The 26,149-nt window shown below is 40.5% G+C and overlaps 1 protein-coding gene and 1 pseudogene across 1 annotated transcript in view; one reads left to right on the forward strand and one right to left on the reverse strand.

Annotated features, from left to right (window-relative positions):
* Positions 1–26,149, forward strand: part of ADAMTSL3 (ADAMTS like 3) — a 368,604-nt gene that overhangs the window by 164,962 nt on the left and 177,493 nt on the right. The window contains 1 exon segment of the mRNA XM_033852218.2: positions 20,082–20,156. Coding sequence (XP_033708109.2) covers positions 20,082–20,156 — 75 coding nt within the window.
* LOC117311195 (transmembrane emp24 domain-containing protein 2 pseudogene) lies at positions 16,779–17,583 on the reverse strand (annotated as a pseudogene).

Below are 26,149 nucleotides of genomic sequence, written 5' to 3' on the forward strand. Positions count from 1 at the left end.
CGGGCTTTTCATTATGGTGGCTTCTCTTGTTGAGGAGCACGGACTCTAGGTGCGCGGGCTTCAGTAGTTGTGGCTCGCGGATTCTAGAGCGCGGGCTCAGTAGTTGTGGTGCACGGACTTAGTTGCTCCGCTGCGTGTGGGTTCTTCCCAGACCAGAGATCTGACCCGTGTCCCCTGCATTGGTAGGTGGATTCTTAACCACTGCGCCACAAGGGAAGTCCCTGTGTGTTCCTACTTTAAACTCTTTTATTTCTTCGTGTTTATTTGGATGTAACTTATGAAATAGGGATTTTACTTATTCTTCCAAAATGGGGAGAACCTTACAGGAGGGTTGGAAGGTGGGGAGGATTTTCCAGGCAGAGGAAACACAAAGTTCATGGTGTGACCGTAGAGGGAAGCCTGGACTTTGTTGAGGAACTACTAGGATTGCACATTGGTTAGGGTGGGGGAATAAGACAGCAGGCAACCATAAAGGCCTTCATCATTGTGCTTCACATTTCAGGTTAAATGGAGTCATTGAAGCCATTTAGGCAGTGGAGTGGCATGGTTAGATTTGTGTTTTAATGAAATAATTCTGGCTGCATGTGGAGGTGAGCCAGGAAGCAAGGAGGCTAAGCAGGATGCCGTTTTTAAATATTCCAGGGCGTTTGAAATAATGAGACCTTGGTCGGGAGTCGTGTGGTGGGAGAGGCAGAGGAAGAAACAGATGGGAGAGAGATTTAAGAGAGTCAGTGGAGTTCGATAATTCTTTGAACGAAGACTAAGAGAGAAAAGAGAGGTAGGGTGTTGCAGATTTTCCAGCTTGAGCAGCTGGGTGGATTTATTTGCTGTTCATCAGGGTAAGGAATGCATGGAGAGGAGATGCATATCAAAGATAATGTTCATATACACATGTTCCCATTTCTCTTCCCTCCTGCGTCTCCCTCCCTCCCGCCCTCCATATCCCACCCCTCTAGGCGGAACATGTGTATATGTATAACTGATTCACTTTGTTATAAAGCAGAAACGAACACACCATTGTAAAGCAATTATACTCTAGTAAAGATGTTAAAAAAAAAAAGACAAACGTTCACCTCCTTGGGTTTTTCTTCTTTCCTGAAATTTGGCCCCTTAAGTATTCAGTGCCTGATACCTATCTGATACCTTCAAACAGATGTTGATTGTCTTTGGAGTGGAAGAGTTGATCTGAAACATGATAGTCCGTTGTTGCTAGTGGCAAAATCCCCATCTTGGTGGTCTTTAGCTATAAATTAGCTGAGTCCCTCCAAAGAGAGTATATAGAATCTATCAGGAAGTCATGACAATTTAGCCAAGGAAAACGTTTAAGGGAATTCAAGTGAAAAGATAATGAAAAGAGTAGGTAAACTCAGAACTTAGCCAAAGCAGTATGGAAGCTGAAGGAATAAGTAATTCCAAAAAGGAGGTAATAGTCGGCCATGTTAAATGCTGTTTTGAGGTGAGCTGGAATTAAGGTCCAAAAATTTCTCTTTGGCAATTTGAAGCCAAATTTGTGACCTTAGCAAGAGTGGTTTCAACGAACTTCTGGCTGAAACCAAAGCCTGAATGCAGTGGGTTTAGGAGTGAACAGAAGGTGAGAGAATGTATCAAGGGAAGGATTTTCCCAGGAATAAGGGAGGGGTACACACCCACACCATGTCAAGAACTGGATAACTACAGGCACCCTTGAGAAATTAACTGTGTTCCAATACAGTGTTTTGTCTTTTCTTTAAAAACTCTGTTCATTAGGAGGTAGAGTCAGCTGCTTAAGAGTGAGGTCTCTAAAACAGATTCACAAATGGGAAAAATAATTATGCTCAGCTCTTAGGTTCATTGTGGGGATCAAATTGGACTATATATGAAAAAGTGTCTGACACATAGTTAACACTGACTGAAGGATAAAGATGAGGCAGATGACCCTACTCTCCAGCCATCCTTTTCTTCACTGGAAGCTATGATCTCTACATCACTTCCTTCTTCTTTAGGATAAAACATTGGCAAAGGGATTAACAGTAGAAAAAGCAAAATTTTAAGTACAACAAAATATCTGTGCAAGCTTTGGGAATAGTTGTAGCAGGAGGGTGCTTAGTGACTTGAGAAACAGGTTTAGTATTCTTTCATTGCAAAAACTACTATCATATAAATTGTCTGCTGCAGACAATAAGCACGAGTGGGTGTTTTGTGAGCTAATACTATGGTGCCAAGGAATTATGAAAAGATTTCAGGCTCCCTAAAATATAAATTAAAAATAAATTAAAAATATAAAAAATAAATTAAAAAAATAAATTCACAGATGTAGAAAACAAACCTGTGGTTACCAAAGGCGGGGGACAAATTAGGAGTTTGGGGTTAACAGATACAAACTACTATATATAAAATAGATAAGCAACAAGGACATACTGTATAGCACAGGGAATTATACCCAATATCTTGTAATAACCTGTAATGGAATATAATCTGCAAAAATATTGAATCAAGATGCTGTATGCCTGAAAGTAACACAGTATTGTAAATCAACTATATTTCAATAAAAAAAGAAAACAGTGAAGGCTATCAGGGACTCGACCGTGCTCCCATCAAGGAAAGGCGGATAAGGAACTCATCAAAGACAGTAAGGAGGGGAATTCCCAGCGAGAGTCCGTGCTCTCACTGCTGGGGCCCGGGTTCAGTCCCTGGCCGGTGAACTAAGATCCCACAAGCCACGCAGCGCAGCCAAAAAAAAAAAAAAGACAGTAATGAAGTAGAGGAGTAGCTGCAAGGGGGCCTAGGTGAGATTGGAAACCATGAGATCCATGGGCTTCCTGAAGGAGCTGGCTTTGAGTGGTGGGGTACCAGTGAGAGATGCATTCTATGGGAATTCACAGAAGACCCAACTTATAGATACAGGAGTTTACATATCTCTTCTAACAAGAAGTCTGGAGCTGGCAGTCAAGTTTGGGGAAGCTGTTTTTCTATGTTTTTGAGGAACCAGGCTCCTGTCTCTCCTTCACCAGCTTAGAGTATGGCTTTCATCTGGGGTTGCTAAGTCACTATTAAATACTCAGACAACACATCCACACAGCAGATGATAAAGAAGAAGATGGCGCAAAAGGCATTCTTTTAATACTGTGCCCTTTAGTCAGGAAGGGAAGTCTTCCCCAGGGAGTTTTGCCTTGCTGACCAGAAGAACTGTGGCATATGACACACTGGCTTCTAAGGAGCTGGGAAACCAAGGATATCACATTCCATCCATTCTGTTATTAGTAATATTGATCTAATGCTTTATAATTCCCAACATTCTCTTCAGGCATATCATTTAATTCCACCAGCCCCCTTACATTGTGGTTTTGACATTGTCCGGCCCATTTTACAGGTGAGAAAACTAAGGAATAGAGAAGTTAAGGAATATGGTTAAGAAATTGGAGTCTGGGGCCAGACTGCCTGGGTTTAAGTCCTGGGCCTGTTGTTTACTAGCTCTGTAAACAGAGCAAGTTTTTGAACTTTTCTGTGTATCTTGACTTTCTCATTTTAAACTGGGAACAGCGGTTGTACCGCCTTTGTGGAGTTATTGTCAGGATTAAATAACTCAGTCATGCCGAGCATTCCAAGTAGTGTCTGGCACCTAGAGAGAGCTCAGTAAATGCTAGCAATATTTTTATTGGCGATATTGCTCATATGGGTACCAAAAGATGTCACACCTCTAACATAACATTAAATGTAAACAGATTTCGAAATCAACACTTGGTCCGCCGGCGCATTGTTTTTGAGAGAGCTACTGATGGGTGTGGAGGAAAGTCTTGTCAAAGGTGTCAAAACACAGTGAATTGTACGAGAAACTAAAGATAGAGGAAAGAATAAGATCCAGAGGAAGACAGTGAAGAACCAGGCAGGGCTGTGAAGAGTTAACTAGGACAGCTTTGGGATGAGAGGACTAATGGGGGAAAATCATCACCAGCTCAGGCCCTGGGGAAGTGTCTACAGTTACTGTTGGCTTTAAAAAGTGTGGAAATCTCATCAGAAAAGATGTCATCTTGTCAGGGTCTGAGAGAGATTAGAAATTGAGAAAATTCTAATTGAACCAGAGTAGAAGCTGAGTGAAATTGGGTCAAGACCAGTCTTTTTGGAGAAGTATGTGGAGGAGGCCCTGGGGTGGGAGGGGATGGGATGGGGGCTGTGCTGGCTGAAAGGGGCTTACCTGCTTGACTGTATCGTTCCTCACTCTTGATAAGGTACTTCATATCCTCTCTCTCTCTCTCATTGAATTTCAGCTTTGGGATTGTAGATCCTTTTGAGAATCTATTGATGATTATGCATTTTCTCTCCAGAAAAATGCATGTGTCCCCATAAGCCCCAAATTTGCCATTCTGATTTTTTTGAAGGGGTCTCAGACCCCTGATGCCAGTTCAGGGCAATCCAGGAGAAGGGCCCCTAAAAATCTAATAGTTTTGATTAATTTCTGCAAAGGAAGGGCAGCTGGAGCTCACAGACAGATCCCTGAATGCAGCGAGGAGAGCTATGTGGTGAGAGCTGGGGGCATCCCGCCGGCTGCTGACGAGTGTTCAGGCTCTATATGCCTGTGCTGGGGCTGAGGCTAGACTTAGCAAAGATGCCTGCCTGCATGAAAACTCGGTGTTTCTCATCCTCGCTTTTCCTTACGGCCCCTTCATGTCTGTTGCTGCTCTGAATCTGGCCAGCTGAAGCTGTTTTTTGGCTGGGGTTTTCCACGGGCCATATGGAAGCACTTCCCTGTAATCGTGCTTTGTGTGAAAGAAATGTGGGAAACGAAGCCACGTCAATCCCTAAGTGTGCATCACCAGACCTGTGGGGTCCACCAGGCTCCTCCGTCCTCACCTTGCCAAGCAATCATTCCGATCTTCCCCGGGACTTACACTGAAGGAGGCCGTGGCCGGGAGACGCTATTGGCACAGCCCTGCTCTGGAGAAAGAGCACAAGGTTGCTCAGGGGCCCTCGTTTCCATCCTGCAGGGAGGCAGATTCAAGGTGTAAGAGCCTGGAGCCAAAAACTTTGCCATGAGAAGTACCAGAAACTAATCCACACACAGCATGCATATTTCCTGTTCACAGGCAGAAGGAGAGAGACTGAACTAACAACTGGCATCGATAACTTTGGCTGTTGGAACAGGGAACTGGAAGCCACTCCGTTTTTAAAGAGGGAAAACTCTAAAAGCAGCAACACCCCTATTTGGAGCATCTTGATTTGGTACTTAGGGACTCACTTGTTTTACCAGGTTTGCCCGTTATTTTGGTCTTGTCCACACAAGGGCATGCACCCATGAGACAAATAAATAAATAAGCTCAGCTTGTCTGATATGAGCTGTTGATGTAGTTGACCCTTGAACAACACGGGGGGTTTGAACTGCATGGTTTTGGATTTTCTTCAGCAGTAAATACTACACGACTAAATGATCTGTGGTGGGTTGGACCCACCCACTCGGAACTGCGAACGGATATGAGGAACTGGGTATAAGGAGGGCCAACTGTAAGTTATACTCAGATTTTTTTTTTTTTTGGCCGCACTGTGTGGCATGCAGGATCTTAGTTCCCCAACCAGGGATTGAACCTGTGCCCCCTGCATTGAGAGCACGGAATCTTAACCAGTGGACCGCCAGGGAAGTCCCTATACTCAGATTTTTGACTGGAGGGGGTTGTTGCTCCTAACCCCCGCGTTGTTCAAGGGTCAACTGTACATTTTTCCCTGGTGGCAACTAAGCCTATTGATACAGTGATGCCTAAGGCTAAGCTGCAACACCAGCATTACGCTTAACTTTGGACATTGTGAAGATAACCACACCTTCTTACAAAGCATCCCTGTGTACTCCCGACAGATACAGCATCCTGGGCTAGGCGGACTGTGGGGCTGCCTCACAGGGTAATTCTCACAAGGTTTTCTCTTCATACACTCTTCATTTCTCCTTTGACTGTCATTTCCAAAGATAACCTGTGCATTTAACTTATTCCATAACAAAGAAGACTGTATTGGCTTGCTGGCATGCTAAACAGATTGGTTTCCCTTCCTCCTGCCTTCTTATTTCATTTTTTTCTGCCTCCTTATTCATCTTTCTTGGGCAAGATTCTGATGGATAAAACTCTTACGCTAGAACTGTGTGTGGCAAAAGAATATTCAAACCAAAGACCCTGTTCATTTTATTTATTTTTGACTTTGTTACTTTTTAAAAATATTTCTTGGCTGTGCCGCACAGCTTGTGGGATCTTAGCTCCCCGACCAGGGATCGAACCCGCACCGCCTGCATGGAAGTGCAGAGTCTTAACCACTGGACCACCAGGGAAGTCCCAGACCCTGTTCTTTATAATGGGATGTTTCCCCATTTAATTCACGAGAGAGAGCATGGCATGGAAGAAGATCCCAAGGCTGAAAATCTAGAGCCCTGGGCTTTCGCCCTTGCCTTGCTCTTTCCCATGTTTTTATGCTTCTTCTATGTCCTCCGCATGAAAAAAAAAAGAGGAAAATGACATGTAGGTGCTGTTGAGAAAGAGTGTCATTGAGGCTGATTTTCACAGGGTAGCCGGACTGACCAGGAACTCCCCAGCTTAATACCTCTTTGTGAATTGCCTTAGTTTTACACTTATAATAAAATCCATACCCCTTTCCATGACTTTCAAAGTCTTGTGGATCAGGCTCTTATGTTATGTCATGTGTACCATTTTGCCCCTCACTCACTAGTCTCCCGTCACTACTGACTTTCTGGATGATTTTAGAATGCAAGGTGCCCTTTTCCTCCATGGCTTTTGCTTCGACCAGTCCCTGAGCCTAGAACATGCTTCTCCCAGCTCTTAACTGGGCTACCTCTTTTTCAACCTTGAGCTCAAGGGTCACCTCCTCAGAGAGGTTTTCTTTGACCCATCTACCTGAAGCCAGCCCTTCTCTTTTCTATTTCCTTCTTAGCCTTTATTGCAAGAAGTAATTATTTCATTTACAGTTGTCTCGTAAATAACATGGGTTTGAACTGTGCAGATCCACTTATACGTAGAGTGTTTTCAATAGTAAAGACTACAGTACTATATGATTCTCCGTTGGGTGAATCCCCAGATGCGGAGCCTTGGATACAGAGGAAACACGGATACGGAGAGCCAACTATAAATTATACACGGGTTTTCAACTGCGTGGAGGTTCAGTGCCCTTAACCCCCGTGTTGTTCGAGGGACAATTGTATTTGTTTGTTTAATTGGTCTCTCCTACTAGTCAGGCGTTGCAAAAGCAGACACCGTGTCTGGGATTTTCACCATTTTTATTCCTAGTGCTTGTACAGCCCTGGGCACGTCACAGGAGCTCAATAACTGTTGCACGAATGAATACAGGCTCTTTGCTGGAGACAGCTCTGCTTCCTATTATGTTTTCAGTGAGACTAAATAATATTGTGCAACAGAACTGGACTGGAAGCCAAAGCCTAGGGTAATAACCTCTGCTTGGCCACTATCTGCGATCTCAGGCAAGATCACAGGAACTTCGGCTTTTTCATCTGCGTCCTGAGACTGTTCGCATAGATGATTTGTAAGACATCTTTTATTTCTGAAAGTCTATGAAATATATTTGTAATTTATTCCTTCTTTTCAAACACAGAGATCTTGGGATTAAATGGAGGTTAGAGAAGTAAGTCCTAGGATCTCATATGAAGAATTTTCCAAAGCTTTAATGAAAAGGTTCCACAGGGATGGCTTGTCTTCTTAAAGAGCACAGGAGATTTGACATATTTATATTTGTTTACACAGCCTTCTTGGCCCCAAATTCCCTGTCTTTGGTGATAAGGATGCCTTCTACCCACCCTGGTACAGGGAGGGTAGCTTCCCCTGAGATTTATCTCCTGCTTTCCTCCAGTAGAGGGTCAGAGTGTCCTTCTTGCACTAGCTGTTTCTCAAGTACCTTTAATTCAAAATAATCAGTATGCCAAAGTGGCATATTTGGGGGTGACATATTCTGAACCTCTACATCCCATTACAGAGTCAGAAGGCAAATGACCATTTAGTCCTCACCAGGCTCTTGATTTCTTAGATGCAGTATGAAGGGCAGGATGCTGGGGAACATCTGGACAGAAAGATGTTGTTAGATGCTGTATGTAACATAGCCCCCTCTACCGCATGTTATTCAAAGCTAGTCCTGGAAACGAGCACCAAGGAATACACTGTTAGGCACTCGGCCTGTTACCGTGCTCTTTTGGGGTAAAGGCATTTTAAGCCCTTAAAGAGATATACCTCCAGGTTTTTTCTACAGAGACACCAGGGCTAATAGCTAAGGACACTCATTTGCAGATTCAGCAATAAGAGACATCCATGATGTAGCACGTGAGCAGCTCAGGGCAGGAGTAGGGATGTCATCGCAGGGCGGGTGTAGGGATGGGAATCGGTTTCCGGCGTGCAGCCGGTTGCTCTCACCAAGTCAATTCCCTGCCATGTCCCTTCTCTACTTTTGAAAAGACGGTTGTTAATTTCTGATTTTTACTTTGCCCGTGTTTGTTCCATGGCACGTCTCATTTATCCCACCTCTGTGTCAAAAGGCATTATGTGGACAGTCCTCCAGGTTCAGAATCTGTGGAGCCACACACTGGCTTTCTCTTCTTTTGTTCCCTCAGTCCCCCACCACACCCACAGAGGGACCGATAGACTCGAATCAAACTTGGCTACCCTAATTTGGAAAGTGGTCAGCCCCTGTTCTACACAGTGTCGTTTTAGGTTAAATGATGCCAAGTGGTTATGGGTGTGTAAGAGCATTAATAAACACAATTTTTGTGTTTATATGTTTTTCAGTTTACAAAATGAATGCTTTCATACCCATTATCTCGCTTTAAAGGAAAATAAGTATTATTTTTCCATAGGGTTATTATTATTATTAGCATTAGCATTTAGTCAGGTACTTTTCTTCCTTTTTTAAAAAAATAACTCCTTTGTTTTTTGGGAATGGAGAGGAGATTGGAGGGTGTGTGTGTGTGTGTTTCAACCTAAAAAAGCTGAAGAAGATACATGCAGGGTCAAGAAAGTAACAGGAAATACGCTATTGACCGAAAGTCTTGTTCGGCAAAATACCCAACCAGATTTTAAAAATCAAAAAACAACAAAAACCAGGCATGGAAAAGTGGAAATGAGGTTGTTGAAGTGAGAGTAATAAAAGAGTCCATCTCTTTTCTTGTGTTACCACGGAATGTGTGTATTTAGGTTGGTGTCGTTCTAGTTTGACTTTATAGTGAAAATAAGTGATCTGGTATAAATTGCAGTCCTTCTGGGCTGAAACTGATGTCTATTGATTAGTTAATGTTGTGTGGACAATTTATTTCCTGTACATCTTGCTACTTAGCAAAACTGATTCTGCGGCAGGAAATGAGACACAGACAAAATATGATGGAACAGCTGGACTTGAGCGTTTATGGGTGGGAGGGAAGGTAGGTGGGAGGGAAGTCAGTGGAAGCAAACTTCGTAGATCCTTGGGTCAGCCCAGTGATTGCAAAATCAAATAAGTGAAACTCATAAAATCAAAGTCTGTAAAGAATATACTTGTGATGGGAGAGTTTGGGTTTATACAATTATAACTTGGTCCCGAAAGTAGAAAAGTTGAGTGCAGTTTTTGGTTCCGACCCCAGCCCTACTAATTAGGAAGTCTGTGATCTTGGGCAAGTCACTTAAACTTGCAAAACTTCAGGTTTCTTAATTGTAGGAATGGGTTTTTACTAGAACAAAGGAGGCATGTATCTCAGGTTACGTAGGATCGTGCCTGGGGGCATAGTATGTGCTCAGCGTGGCGTTAATAACTTTTGCTTACACAGTCCTACTGGTGGTTAAGTTCTCTTCTGAGCCCTTTGCCTGTATTATGTTATTAAATCCTCTCAACAACCCCTTGAAACAAGTATTCTTATTATCCTCTTTCTACAGATGTAACTGAGACACAGGGAAGGTAGGAACTTGCCCAAAGTCATACAGCCATTGTAAGAGGCGGAACTGGTATTCCAACCCAGGTTGTCTGGCTCCAGGGTCTGTGATCTTAACCACGATTCCATATTGCCTCTCCCAGTAGTTTGTAGAGTAAAAATAATGCAAATGACATTAAAATTGTGATGAGAAGAAGCCCTGGAAGATGGCACAGTGAGTAGCAGTAGCAACGATCTCTTACCCCAAATTTCAATGAGAAAATTTTGAAATAGTTCCAAATAATGAAAGTGTTTCCCAGGAACCAGTTCCCAGCACCACCACCAAATCTGGGTGTTCCCAGACGTGGACTTGCTGTTATGAACATCGTAGGATGGGGTAGAGAAGAAGCCTTCCTCCATCTGGTATGTTCTCAACCATTGGATTCTACACCATTAGAAAGTATAACATTTTAAAGCAGCCTCAGAATCAGACCTGATTGGTGGCCTCATATGCAGACTTGTGAGAGGAGGTTTTAAGTGGTCTATGCATAACCTGTCCTGAAGCACAAGAAGCAGCTTGCTCCTATGAGATCTGGGTCTAGCTCCAGACTGAGGGGGAATTAACCTGGAGGCCATTTGTCTGGGGCTTAAAAGTGTCCCATTGTAACAGGGGAGACAAGCAAAGCATGATAGCAGTATTTATATCAGAACTAGTAGAATCTCAGGCAAAAAAAAAAAAAATCAAAGAGGAGTATGTTATATCCACCAATAATCAAAAAACAGTCTTAAAAATTTGTGAATACCATTACATCAAACTGTATAAAGAAAACAAAGCCCTATAGGTCTGTAAGAAGAAATTGAAGCAAATAAAACTGCTATGAAAGACTTGAACACACTTCAGTCAGTAGGAGCTGCACAGCAGAATTAGTAATGTTACATTAACAGGTATTATTGAGCATTGAATTTTGATGGAATGTAATGTCTTTTCAAGCACTTATGGACCATTTACAAAAACTGATTCTATGCTAAACTCCAGAGAAGATTGTAAAAAAAAAAAAAAACCTCAATAAAACAGAAACCATCAGAAGAGACCTCGCCCTGCAGCTGCACCCATCCATTCTTTGCTCCCTCCCATCACAGAGTCACAAGTGTCTTTCTTCCTTTCCAAGGCTAATGAATCCCTCCATCTGTGTCCTGGATTCCAGCCCCCTCTACTTCCTCAGGGATCTCATCCCACCCATCATCCCCTCTCTCTTCTTTATCCTCTCTTGTCTCCTTTTCCCATCAGGGTTAAATGTGACCAGATGTCTTCCATCTTAAATAGAAGTATAATTTACAAAATATGTGTGTGTGTATATATGTATACATAATATATGTATACGTATATTAGTATGTGTGTATATATATATATACATCTTTTTTTTTTTTTTTGCGGTACGCGGGCCTCTCACTGCTGTGGCCTCTCCTGTTGCGGAGCACAGGCTCCGGACGCGCAGGCCCAGCGGCCATGGCTCACGGGCCCAGCCGCTCCGCGGCATGTGGGATCCTCCCGGACCGGGGCACGAACCCGTGTCCCCTGCATTGGCAGGCGGACTCTCAACCACTGCGCCACCAGGGAAGCCCCATCTTTTAAACTCCATATCTCCAGCTACCACCCTAATCTTTCACCTACCTTTATTGACAAGTTTTGGAAAAACTGTTTACATTTCCTGTTTCTCCTTTTTGGTCATCATTTATTCCTCAAACCACAGCCTCCTGTGCTTACTACCCAGTTGAAACTGCCTTTACAAAGCCCATTAACAAGCTCTTTACTGCTTCATCCATCAGCACTTTAAGCCCTCATCGGTAGAACATTTAGTACAGCTGGCCCCTCCCTCCTTAAAATTGTCTACCTCACAAGGGTTCTCACTTTATTTCTGGTCAGACCTAGAATTGTGCCATTTCCTGCAGAACAGTAAAGAAATGCTGAAAAGTTTGTGACTACAGAACCATCCCTGCTTCCTGGACCTGGAGTTTTCCCTCACCCTGGGTCAGCGCTATTGGAAACATAGCTCCCAGATGCTCTGTAGCAGCATCCTATGGGGGCTGCTGGATGGGCAAATTCTTGGGCCCCACCCTAAACTTCTGGGTCAGGATTTCTGTGGGAGGAGCAGGAATCTGTGTTTTAATAAGTTCTCCAGGTGATCCTGGGAGGCACTGCCCTGTAAAAGTACCACAGGGACGGCAGATGTATCCAACTGTTCTGTAGGAGAGTTACAGAAACAGAAGGGAATTGCAGTTTAGGAAGAGAATGCATTTAAAACTGTACGGCATAGATTACTTTTCCATAATCTAAGGACGTTGAATCCTTTCCCTACTTTTTTTTTTTTTTTTTTTTTTGGCTACACCGCAGCATGTGGGATGTTAGTTTCCCAACCAGGGACTGAACCCGCTCCCCCTGCATTGGAAGCGCAGAGTCTTAACCACTGGACCACCAGGGATGTCCTAATGACATTAAAGCCTTACGTGGGGACTCTTACAGGTCGCTCCAACTTAGCCTTGCCCAGCTGCCCTGCAATGTGCACTTCCCCACAAGTTAGTACTGTAGGCGACTGGGGGTTCGTTGCTCCTCACACACATTTCCCCCGAGTTTGAACCATCTGGCTAAAATAAAGTGCCAGGGGTTCTAGTCTAAGAGGTTTCACTTAAGTGTGTAATTGTCAATGGATGGTCGTTGGAACACACACACACTCACATACACACACACATGCACACACTTACACAGGATAAATGCTTCTCAAAGACACTATAGCCTAGTTCACAAAGATTTTCTGAGAGAGCGCTTAGCCCAGTTAATCTACCCAAACAGGATTTCTTCAGCTCAAGAAAGCTTTCTAATTTATTATTTTCAAAACAATTTTTGTTACATAGATGTCTCTTTTATTTAGACCATTTATTTTTTCATAATATTGACTTTTCAAAGCGTTCATCCCAGTTGTCTTATAGCATTTCCCATATCCTGTGTTTGTCTGATTGCCGTTTAATTTGTTGATCTCCCTCAAGTATTTCCTATAAACTGAGCCGTGAGGTCCAGGGCTTGATTAGAACTGGATTGAACATCTGTGTGATGTCAGCCTTCCCAATATTAGTAATGCTATGTTTGATCACTTGTCTAAGGTGGGGACATACAGATCACTCTGTTACGTAGATCCGTGTTTCCTTGTAAGAAACCTGCAGGGTGTTATCTTAAAGTGTTAAATATTCTGTTTTGCAACCATTTCTCACAGGATAGGTTTAGCATCTATTGTTGCTCCTGGCTTGAAATAGTACTTACACTGGGGTTTGGTTGCAAGTGGTAATTTTCTAATTCTATCATTACCTCTACATTTACTTGCAGACATTCTTCTGTAAGGAAGCTCACCAGTCATTTTTTTCATTTCTCACTCTGTATTCAGGGATTTTTATTTATTCAATGTTTTATAATATAGACAGTATTCATTTGGGGCCTCATATAGTCCAAAATGTGGCCAGTGGGAGCAGTTCAAGGTGACTCCTTTTGACATAATTCCGTTGGATTTTAAACACTGCCTTGCATTCTAAAACAACAAGGTGTTTTAGGCTCTCTTTGAATTTTTTTCCTTCTCCAGACCTAGAATTGCCTGTATTTTCATGGAGCCTTGGTTCTTTTCAGTGGGGAATTGTATTTAGAGCCCAAGATATAGGCAATACTTATTATTCCTGGGGAATCATTGCTTCCAGGCCCTTTTCATTACAGAGAACTTTGAAAGTACAGAAGAGAGAAAAATGAAGACTTCACATCTATGGGCCTATTTAAAGTTTATTTTATGGTTTCTTTATTTTTATCATTTTTAAATAGAGGTATTTCTTGACAGAAGTCAGAAGCAAATAAAAAGTTGTCTGTACTCTGTGTTATTCATCAACATAATATTAGTGACTCTTCTACCTTAAATAATGACGCAGTGAAGTACATGTGTTTGGTTACTGTCCTTAGCATTTTGGTCAGCCTCAGCTTACTAAGAATTGTAGTCATTCTGACTCTACTTGGAGATCCTGGTCACCCTCTGTTATTGTAGATGCCATCTTAAAATCTGAAGCCACTGAAAAATTTCCTGAATAATTAAAAAAATAACATTATAGAAAAAAATCAGTGCATTGTTTATTGTATAAAATTTGGAAAATACAAAAAAAACATAAAAAACACATTGAGTATGATGTTAGCTGTGGGTTTGTCATATATAACAAATATATATGCCCTTTGTTATTTTGAGATATGTTCCTTCTATGCCTAATTTGTTAAGAGTTTTTAATCATGATTGAATTTTGTCAAATGCTTTCTCTGTGTCTATTGAGGTGATAATATGATTTTTTCTTTTATTCTGTTAATGTATTTCTTTTATTCTGTTAATGTATCATATTTGTTGATTTGTATATGTCGAACCATCCTTGCACCGCAGGGGTAAAGCCCACTTGATCATGGTGTATGATCATTTTAAAGTGCTGCTGAATTTGGTTTGGCAGTATTTTATTGAGACTTGTTGCATCTATAATATATTCATTAGGGATATTGGTCTACAGTAGTCTTTTTTCTTCTTGAATTTTAAAGTAGTTATATCATTTACAAATAAGGTTTTTAAATTTTTTTGTTTCCAATATATATTCCTCTAAGTTATTTATTTTCTAATTACATTGACAAGGATAAGAATGTGGGGAAAAAAATGATGATGGTAATCTTTGTTTTGTTCCTGACTATGGTGGAAATAATTCTAAGGTTTCACCATTAAATCTGCTCATGGCTTCTGATTCTTTATTAAATTGAGGGTGTTTTTTTCTATCTCTGGCTTTGAAAGGAATCATTGTAATGCATGCTGAATTTTGTTAGCTACATTTTTTTTTAAATTTTATTTATTTTTTATATAGCAGGTTCTTATTAGTGTTAGCTACCTTTTTATATTCATTAAAATGATCATAATGTTTAACTCATTTGATCTGTTCATATAATCAGTTATATTAATAATTTTCCTAATGTTGACTCAATCATTCATTTTTATAATATGCTCTGTTGAGTCATGATGTATCATTCTTATGATAGAGTTCTGGAATTTACTTGTGTTATTTTATTATTTTTACATCCACAGTCATAGTTAAGATTTAGTTCACATATTGATTTATGTGATCTCTGTGTCTGATTTGGGTATCTGAGTTATTTTAGCTGTGTATCACTAGGAAACTTTCATTCTTCCTATATCTGCAGCTTACTTGTTTGCTTTAAGGGTTTGCAAACTCATCCAGCAAAACATTTGGGCCCTGGTTCTTTATTTTCTTCTTTCTCTCTTTTTCTTTTGTAAATAGTGTTTTTAGCTTTTTTAAATGGTATTTTAAAAGTAACTTATCAGTACATTTTCATTATAGAAAACTCAAAACGTGTAGAACTATGTTTCCCTTCACGCACTCCTAGAACTCTTTTCTTTTCTCAGAGGTAACAGCTGTCAATGGTTTGGTGAAAGAGAATGGAGACTTTTCTTTTTTAAGTATTGTTTATTTACTGGACCTGGGGCAGATTAGATACACAACCAATTTTAAATTTACATCTTTTAACTCCATTTTGAAGTGTTTTCACACACACATGCACACAAATTGGCATGCAACAGTTGTCCTAAGGTAAAACACAGTCACCTTAAACTGTTGCAAGTATTTTCACCCAAGGTTGAAAAATTGTTTATCCTGAACATGAAAATCTGTAACAAATTTAAATTAATTGTATAAAACTCGTTACTTGTAGTTTTCCCCTTGCAAAGATCCAAAAATAATGTACAAGTAACTAATATACATCAGTCACAACATAATCCTGGATCATCCCCACACCAAAACCAGATGCTCCTTTAATTTTAAACCCATCATCAGAGGCCAAGAGAAAGTCATTTCGTTTTATACAAAACAAAATTCACATGTGCCAAAAAAGGAAGACCCAAGAAAAACAGAAACAGACACCCTAGTACTGACAGTAATGTTCAGTGCACTAATTGAACAGTGGCCAAAATGCCAGTGATCAAAAAGAAAATAGTGGCTGTATATCACTGCAAGGAAATCCAAGAGGCTTTTAACCCTTTGGCATCAGAAATCCAGATTTTTCCAATTATGTGAATGCATACCTCCTCCGTGCCAAGAGTAGAGAAAGTGGATGAGCCAGCGTAGAAAGAAAAAGAACCACCATTCACTGCAACACCCAGAGAATTGGCTTTAATAGACACTTCTTACAAGGTTAGGCAGAAACCAAAAAATGGTTATTAGCTGCTTGTATCAACAATTTTAAGTGGAGGCGATTGAGTTCTGAGGTTCAAAGTAAAACTTTAAAGGGGAAAAAGGTTGTTGGTTTAAGTCTTATCTTTAAAGCAAAAGCAAGATAGACAAAGTATAAAAGTACCAACCAGGTAGCATCCTCTAAGTCACAGAGCTGTGCCATTAGGCTGGACAAAAAATGTCAAGGTTCAGATTGTTGTTTCTCATAAGGACTGAACAAAGTGAATCTTTAATGACTTGAACTGCAGGATAAGGGATCCCAAGAATGCAGTCATTTTAGTAAAGTGCTATCAGTAAAGTACTATCCTGAACAAGCTGCATTTTATGATGAAAACAAAAGGAAAGAAGATATCATAAGGACTGTGCACCTATATGCCACTTACAGTGTTTGAGTTCTGGAAGGACCTGCATAATGGAGGAAGAATTCAAATATGAAATCATGCCAATCACATGTCAAATTTCTCTATAACTTTCCTAAAAAAGTGTTTTCCCCCAATATCTGTTAATCGCAAAGAAACAGAAGCTGTGAATGTACAGTTTAGAAAATAAAAACATAGAAACTAATGACATTATTATGACCAAGACGTTTGGTAAATAGTGAATTATGAGTTTGGCATCATCAGCAAAAGGCTTTTTAAACAACCCTCCGGACTTCAAAAAATCTCTTCAGATAGTAAATCTGTCCCAGTGTCATGGCAATTAGAACAAGAGCTTCCAAGAAGGGCCAAAGGACCGCTCTGCTGTTTGTGCTGTCATTGACTGCTCTGTGTCCTCTCTCCCGAACTTCCATGTATTCCTGTTCATGCTTTACAGCTGTCATCGCCACTGCAAGCTCGTTAATCATTTCTTCTAGCTTGTTCTGGTGAGCTTCTCTTTCCATGTCTTGTGGTTTGGGGGCCTCCCCAATATCAATGGTGAACATCACTATCTTTGGAGTCATGGTGGACATCCTACTGCTAAAACAAAACTTATATGTTCCCTCCATGTGAGCAGCAAATGTGTATTTCCCACTGGACCCCCAGTCTCCTTTACAAATTCCTTTATTATCAGGCCCTGTAATCTCCACGTCAACGTCCAGGAAGCCGCCCTCAGCCACCTTGAGGATGAGGCCCATCTTGGTGCCCGAGGTGACCCGCTCGAAGAAGCACTCCTTGGCACGCGCATCGATGCTGACGGAGTAGCCCGAGGCCGTGGCCAGGAGGGTGGCCCGGAGCACCTGCAGCTCAGCGAGCGTCACCACGGTGGGGCTGGGGCCGAAGCCAGGACCAGGACTGCGGCCTCCGGAGCCGCCGTCGCTGCCGCCGCCGCTGTTGTCTCAGCTGCCGCCACCTCCGAGACTTATTGTTCAGTGGACTCAGGCTTTCAGTTTTGCAAAATGAAAAAAGTTCTGGAGATAGGTTGTGATAATCTGTCTTACCCCATCCCCTGGCAAAACCCATTCTACTTTCTGTCTCTATGAACTTGACACACCTCATATAAATGGAATCACACAGTATTTATCCTTTTGTGACTGACTTATTTCACTTAGCATAATGTCTTTGTGGTTCATCTACGTTACACAGCATGTGTCAGAATTGCCTTACTTTTTAAGGCTGAATAATATTCCCTTGTGTATATTTACCGCGTGATAGATTTCCACTCATCTGTGTGTGGATGGACACTTGGGTTGCTTCCACCTTTGGTTGTTGTGAATAAAGCTGCTATGAATATGGGTGTACAAATATCTGACTCCCTGCTTTCAGTTCTTTTGGGTATACCCAGAAGTGGAATTGCTGAATCATATAGTACTTTTATATTTAATATTTTGAGGAACTGTTTTCCGCCGTGGTTGAACCATTATTTTGTATTTCCGTCAGCTGTTCACAAGGGTTCCAATTTCTTCACATCCTGACCAACACTTGTTATTTTATCTTATTTTTTAAATAGTGGCCAGCCTAATGAGTGTGAAGTGGTATCTCCTTGTGGTTTTGATTTGCATTTCCCTAATGAATAGTGATGTTGAGCATGTTTTTATGTGCTTATTGGCATTTGTATATCCTCTTTGGAAAAAAAAGTCGATTCAAGTCCTTTGCCCATTTTTAAATTGGATTCCTTTTTGTTGTCATTGTTTTTGAGTTGTAGGAATTTTTTTTTTTTTTTTTTTTTTTTTTTTTGCGGTACGTGGGCCTCTCACTGTTGTGGCCTCTCCCGTTGCACAGCACGGGCTCCAGACGCGCAGGCTCAGCGGCCATGACTCACGGGCCCAGCCGCTCCGCTACATGTGGGATCTTCCCAGACCGGGGCATGAACCCGTGGACCCTGCATCGGCAGGCAGACTCTCAACCACTGCGCCACCAGGGAAGCCCTGTAGGAATTCTTTATATGTTCTGGATATTAACCAGAACATATCTGATATGTGATTTACAAATATTTTCTCCCATTCCATGTGCTGCCTTTTCACTGTATTGATAGTACCCTTTGATATGCAAAAGTTTAATTTTGATGTAGTCCAATTTATTTATTTGTTGCCTATACTTTTGAAGTCATATTCAAGAAATCATTGTCCATATAATTGTTTTTTAACTTTCTTTTTTCATTAATCAATATATATGTTGGCAGTCTTTCCACATCAAGTAATGTGGCTTCCACCAGTCAGAATGACCATCATCAAAAAAATCTACAAACAATAAATGCTGGAGCTGGTGTGGAGAAAAGGGAACCCTCGTGCACTGTTGGTAGGAGTGTAAATTGATACAGCCACTACAGAGAACAGTATGGACATTCCTTAAAAAACTAAAAATAGAATTACCACATGACCTAGAAATCCCACTACTGGGCATACACCCTGAGAAACCATAATTCAAAAAGAGTCATGCACCGCAATGTTCACTGCAGCTCTGTTTACAATAGCCAGGACATGGAAGCAACCTAAGTGTCCATCGACAGATGAATGGATAAAGAAGATGTGACACATATATACAATGGAATATTACATAGCCATAAAAAGAAACGAAATTGAGTTATTTGTAGTGAGATGGATGGACCTAGAGTCTGTCAAACAGTGAAGTAAGTCAGAAAGAGAAAAACAAATGCCATATGCTAACACATATATATGGAATCTAAAAAAAAAAAAATGGTTCTGAAGAACCTAGGGGCAAGACAGGAATAAAGACGCAGATGTAGAGACTTGAGGACATGGGGAGGGGGAAGGGTAAGCTGGGATGAAGTGAGAGGGTGGCATGGACATATATACACTACCAAATGTAAAATAGATAGCTAGTGGGAAGCAGCCGCATAGCACAGGGAGATCAGCTCGGTGCTTTGCGACCACCTAGGGGGTGGGATAGGGAGGATGGGAGCGAGATGCAAGAGGGAGGAGATATGGGGATATATGTATATGTATAGCTGATTCACTGTGTTATAAAGCAGAAACTAACACACATTGTAAAGCAATTATACTCCAATAAAGATGTTAAAAAAATGTGGCTTCTTATCATTACTTTTATCAGTTGTAGCGTATTCCTTAGTATGGATATACTATTGTTTATTTAACCCCTCCCCAAATGGTGGCTATTTAAGTGGTGTTCATTGCGCTTTTTTTTAATGTATGTATGTTAAAAACAAACAGAAAATCCAGAAAGGATATTTCTCAAAGTGTTAGAAGTGATGATCTCTGGAAATAGTTTCATTTTGTCTGGTATGCTTTTATGCATTTTCTAATTTTCAGTAATAAATAGGTATTTTTATTTAATAAAACTTATGAACAAGTCAGCAAACATAGTGACATCCTTTGATCCAACAGTTTCACCCCAGAGGCTCTCAAAACAAATGGTTCTCTGTAAGTTAAACAAACAAAACACAACATCTGCTTGAAGTAATTCATATTGTTGATAAGGTACTAATATCATTTAATAATAGTGCACAAGTTTCATTACATTTGTCTTGTGTTCTTTCTTAGGGGAAGAAAATGTAATTGCTGTTCCTTTGGGAAGTCGAAGTGTGAGAATTACAGTGAAAGGACCTGCACATCTCTGTAAGTAGAATTTAATCTTAATATGTTTTTCTTTCCTTAAAATTTATTTAGCCAAAAACATATATATATTTCTTTGCGTTAACAGGTAGGTAGATGAACTTCTACCAGTCTGAAATAGTCTATATCACTAGGGAATGATCTATGACCCTGAATTTTTTAGTTCTCATGCCCTAGTGGGAAATTAGTGTCCTCATGGGAGAGGAAATCAAGTTATATGTGAAATAAACTATTTTTTGTGTGGAGAGTAAACTAGGAGTCTAGAGTCTTCTGGAAATCTTAGCAGTTTGGGATAAAAAATAACAAAACGAAATTTAAAACACAGAGCTGTATCAGTGAACATAGCTGACAAGTACATGCTCCGTTGCCAGCATATCACAACCTCAGGTCTAGGGGGCACTGAAAGTAAACACTGGCTTCCCAGAATACTAAGAGTCTGAAACAATAGAGGATTGAAATTGTATTGTTTCTTTGGCCAAAGTCACATGGCATCTTTCTGTCTTAGCTTTTCTGGGCTCTTAGGACCCAAAGGAACTAGAAATACCAAAGTTTGTCTGCTTCTCTCCCAAGGTTTCCTGTGGCCATAGGCAGGGCTTTCTTCGTCTTTTTCCCAGGAAAATGAGTTTTTGTCAAGACTGAGCCCCTGGCCTTGAAGAAGCTTACTGTGTTCAGCTCTGTCTTTCTGTAAAAAGGACGAAACACTATTTGTAACTGTTTTAAAGCCACACAAATCAAGGTCTACCGGATTAAAAGGTGACATAGTTTGCCATTTTTTTTCTGAGCCACCATCTTAGATTTTCAAATCGTAAAAATTTCTCAGGGACACAAGCATTTTTGGTAGCTTTTAACTGTGTTTGTCCAGGTGTGTTATATGTGTTTGTATATTGTGGCTGCAGTACCGACAGTCTAACCAGAAATGTCCTTTGAGAAAAGTTTATATCAAAATGTTTAAGGTCACCAAGGGTATAGATTAACATCTTGGAAAAAGAAAGAAATTCTTTAGTAAATTATGACCTAAATTAGGGAAGCAAGAGAATATCTTTAGGACAATGAGGTGAACAATTATTGGAAAGTCTTTTTCAACCCTTACTTTATTATATGAATTATGACTAAAAGAATGTGACTGATGTATTTAACTAAAATATTGAAGTGTTTATAGCCACATAATGGTCAGTTCACTCAAGGCTTTCTCTACAGTGAAGCATCGAAACATTTCTTAGGCTTCTTTTTAAAATGGCTTAAGGCCCACAGCTCTTGATAAGAGTAGATCTTCATCCTTGTAAACGCAGACTTGATGTTTGAGAACAGGTGAAAATCATGTAGATCCCAATTTTGTGAATCATTGTGAGTGATCACATTGTAAAATAGCATCCTGGATTCAAAACTGTGAAGTGCTGAACGTTCATAGCAGCATAGTTCATAATAGCCATAACGTAAAAACAGCCCAGATGTCCATTAACTGATGAATAAATAAAATGGGCACGTGTGGAATAGTATTTGGCTCTAACAAATAATGAAGTACTGACACATGCTACAATAGACATGATCCTTGAAAACATTATGCTGAGCGAAAGAAGCCAGTCACAAAAGGCCACATATTTTATGATTGTCTTTATATAAAGTGTCCAGAGTAAAGCAGATCTAAGGAGACAGAAAGTAGATTGGTGGTTGCCTGGGGCTGGGGTGAGTTGGGTTGGTGGCAGGTCTGGGGTTGTTAACGGATATGGGGTTTCTTTGGGGGGGTGGCAGAAATGTTCTAAACTTAGATTGTGATGATGGTTTCCCAATTCTGTGAATATGCTGAAGCCATGAAACTACATTTTAAATGGGTGCATTTTATGGCATATCGAAAAGATGTTTTAAAAAAATTTTACAAATTGCAGTGACTGGGCCTGATTTTCTCGTGATACTACAGACAGTTCTTTCACATTCAGCTCTAAAAAGAGTTTTATAAGCTCTAAAAACAGAATAAGTACACAGTAAACAGGTTAGGTAAAGATGAATACTTTGAGGTAGAATATTCATTTACATACAAATGTGTTCTGACGTATTAAACATAACTTTATACTCAAGACTGGCATGGTTCCATGAACAGAGCTCAAATATATTCCCATTTCTCCAAAGGTGACAGATCTGTTGCTTGGATTATATCTCCTTCTGAACAATCTCAAAAGTGGCTCTAGAAGTGTTTCTGAAAGTTACCCTTCTCTGCCAGTGAATAGAATGAACTGGCTTCATTTACAAAGGATTTAGTTACCATTTCTGAACACCTAAATATAGAAGCGGCTTTATTTTCTTGATGTATACAAGTGTTTTCTTAATTTTTTATTCAAAGATAATATTCCTGAAATTAAGCTCACTTTGCAGTAATAAATCGTTCTTTATAAGATCCGTATATGCACCCTCCAAAAGGCTGCATCGTTAAGAACGGAGAACACCCAGCAGCGTACTGTTAGTCTCTTTGCTGTGGAATGGAATTAAATTACAGAATGTCCATCTTGCATATCGCCTAGAGGTGTTTAAATACGGAATTTCTAGTCCTTTCGCAAGCTTGGCTTCAGCATTATATCAAGCACACAGCTCCAGATTTCCCTAAAATTTCAAAAATGGAAACAATAAGAGGGTTCCTGCAAAAGAGATTTTATTGTAGCAAAACTTCAGCATTAAATGTGTTTTGACTAGCACTAAACTCAAGAAGCCAAGATGCCATAAACTGAAAACCTCCATTATCAATGGTAAGAATTGGGATTTTTTTGGTCCCCTAAGTGCAGTCTGACGACCATATGTAGAGATGTATTAATATAAACATGAACCCTGAACATAATGACTAATCAGAGGAAATGAATACTGAATAAAGTATGCATACACTGTAATATACAGCTCGAAGCATAAGTTTGATGTATTTATAACCAAGTCAGCTATGCTAAATGCTCATTACATGTTTACCTAACAATACTTTTGTGGCCTTCTTAGAATTTAAGGAGACCTCTTGGGATGATTAGCATGACCCTGTCTCTTTCGAAAGAAGCCTGGACGGATACTTGTCAGGGCAAGCCCTTCAGCTAGAAGCAGTTAGCAGCGTTCATCATTTTTCTAGTCATTTCTTTTAAAAATAACAAGTGTGGGTCAAAATATTTAAAGGTACCATGGTAGACTTGAGTTGTAAAGGTTTGGGGATTTAAGAGGGTCTTGATTTCTGATCCTGTTTTTTTTTGTATGTGATTTTATTTATTCTCACAACAACACTAACTTCATTTTTCAGATTAAGCAACAAAGATGAGGGGATTTCCAGTATGTTTCTTTGTTGAGTCAGCTAATAAATGCCAAAGCTTGTTTGTATCATTTCTTTTTTATATTCCGCATATAAGCGAAATCATACGATGTTTCTCTTTTATCTATTTGAGGATACAGATCATCTCTTTCTTGGCTCCTTGCCACCTCCATCATTTTAAGCCTGAAGAGGAGAAAAAAGGCAGCAATGGGTAGCAGGAAAGGAGGCTCTTACCCTCTGCCTTTCACAGTGGTGGGGCTGTTTATAGATTTCCTGGGGTCTCCACTCAGCACTGTCTGTCTTGCTGTAGAAACCGCAGAGGGTCTGTGGAAGCTCTGAGAATTGAAGGGCTGTGTGTGCGGCTCTCATGAGCTGTGAATTGCACATCACGACACAGGGCTGCAGTACACACATGGGGTGCTAGACACTAATAAAAACTTAAAAAACGTATCCACAAGTCAACACATCATCTGAATTGTTGATTTTCAAAAACTCCTTTTCTGCCAATTTAAGAGGCACAGGCACTGAGGAGAAGCAAGTTTACCACCGATAAAAATGACAGCTCTTGAAGAGCAACACTGACCTCCACTTCACTGTGAATTCATCACAGGGGCTTTGTTAATCCAAACTATCAGAATCGTTTGCATCCATAAACTATAAAAAGTTGGCTTCATCAAATCACTTCCCTTGTCTTTATTGACCACCCACTTCTGACTCAAGTTACACAGTTGAGGTCAGAGCACCTGCTTTTGACCTCCTATGTAGGCAGCCAGGGTCTGGGACCCAGAGAGTGGGAAGCCTTTTGAAATAATTGATATAAAGATATTTTATGAGAATCGGAGAAGAGTGGTTTGGGTACTTCACATGCACTTGAAAACTGGTTTTGCTCCTGTGTCCTCACATCCTTGCCACGAAAGATCTTGGACACCTTTGACGTAATAGAATAGACTCAACGTCAGAAAACAAAACATCAAAACCAAACTAACAGGTTTAAAAGATGGATGTCACCCTGGTCTTCCCTTCCCCCCAGATGGCACTTCCAGATTCTGACAGCCGCTGCCGTAGCTCTGCAGCCGGATGAAACTTGGAGAGCTTTGATCCAGAACGTTAGCGCAGTGGTAGAACAGTCACAGCCATCGAATCCATTGCGCTCTATTTGAATTGAATCAAGTCGCTGCAGGCTAAGTCTCGGTCTAGAAGCAGTGTTTTGCATGCCTCGTTCTTTGCGTGGATGGATTTTGTCCAGCTTCATGTTGTGTTTTGATATTACCCAAATGCTCATGATTTTCCCTCCTTTACTTTTAGAGGGCTAATTCATCCCTCCTACCATCTCCTACCATCTCCAGTTTCCCGTCTCATTTTTACTGATAGTTCACTTTCTAACCCTCTGTTTTATATCTTTATTGGAACTAGGAAGTGAATTTAATCTCACACTTTCCAAAAATCTACTGTGGTCATGGAGATCAGGGCCAAAGTGGTAGGGGTTTTGTGTGCCTGAGAGGACCCAGCATGATTCTTTGACTGCTAATGACTCCTGCAGATCAAGGAGCTCATGTCCAGCCTTTGAATTTTCCCAGAAAAGTTCCCAGCCTGCCTGTCAGGGATAATCAGGGATGTCTCCTAATGCCTGTTATGCAATCTGACCAGGGCGCTTGAATTCCTGCAGCTGCTCCGGTGGCAGAGGGAAATCGGCAAAGGAACACCACCGAAGCACAGCATGTGTGGATCGCAGCCTCATAAAATCCAGATCATTTTGTTGTGTTTTTATCAGCTTTTTAAGCTTGAGATGGAATGGAGTTCTGGTTCTGTTGTGTCCTTTGTTCGAGATGGTTAAAGAACCATTGAGTACCAGTGAGTCAAGTGTAGGTGTCTGAGGAGCAGAGGACCTGAGAGATTGCCTGCTCTGACTCCTCGTTTTAGAAATGAGGCAATGAAAACCCAAGGCAGTGAGTTAGGAATAGATCTGGAGCCAGAAATGCAGGTGGACCAGGTCCACTAAGAATGGTGACATTTACAAAATGAAAGGAAAAAAAAAGAGAAGGGAAAGAAAGAAATCACGGAAATAAGGTAGAAGTGTTATTTTGGTTAAACCGTCGGCATTGTTCTGTAAGAGATCTAAAAGCACTACTGTTCCTTTAAAAGCTAATGTGAATAAAGAGGTGACACATGAGAGAGATCTTTGTGGTGATGGAATAGTTCTGTATTTTGGTTGTGGTCACGTGTGACAAAATGGCATAGGACTCTATGCACACATTGTACCAATGTCCATTTCTTGGTTTTGATCTTGTATTATAGTTGGGTAAGATGTAACCATTCCATTGGGTAAAACTGGATGAAAGGTACACACGACCTCTTTACTGTTCTTGCAACTTCCTGTGAATCTACAATTACTTCAAAATAAAAAAAAAAATTTTTAAGCAAATTTAGAATTTATTGTGGTTTTGTCTAAATAAAAGTCTAGGCTTACTATCTGAATGGGTGAGAAAATGAGTAACATCGCTTTATTTTAAGTAATAGCTACATCATGAAAAAATACAAAGAAAGAGATGTTTTCTTCTTCCCCTTATTATAGAAATGACTCCAAAGAGTTGGGTAGACCTCACTGGACCTAGCACTCCTGTTTGCTTCTTTTTATAGATAACTAAGAAGCTTATATATTTATTCTACCAATTTGGATCAATGTTTGTAAACTGAGTGGATGTATTGATATTGTGTTGATATCAGA

This window comes from Tursiops truncatus, chromosome 2, assembly GCF_011762595.2.
Source record: "Tursiops truncatus isolate mTurTru1 chromosome 2, mTurTru1.mat.Y, whole genome shotgun sequence".
Classification (NCBI taxonomy): domain Eukaryota; kingdom Metazoa; phylum Chordata; class Mammalia; order Artiodactyla; family Delphinidae; genus Tursiops; species Tursiops truncatus.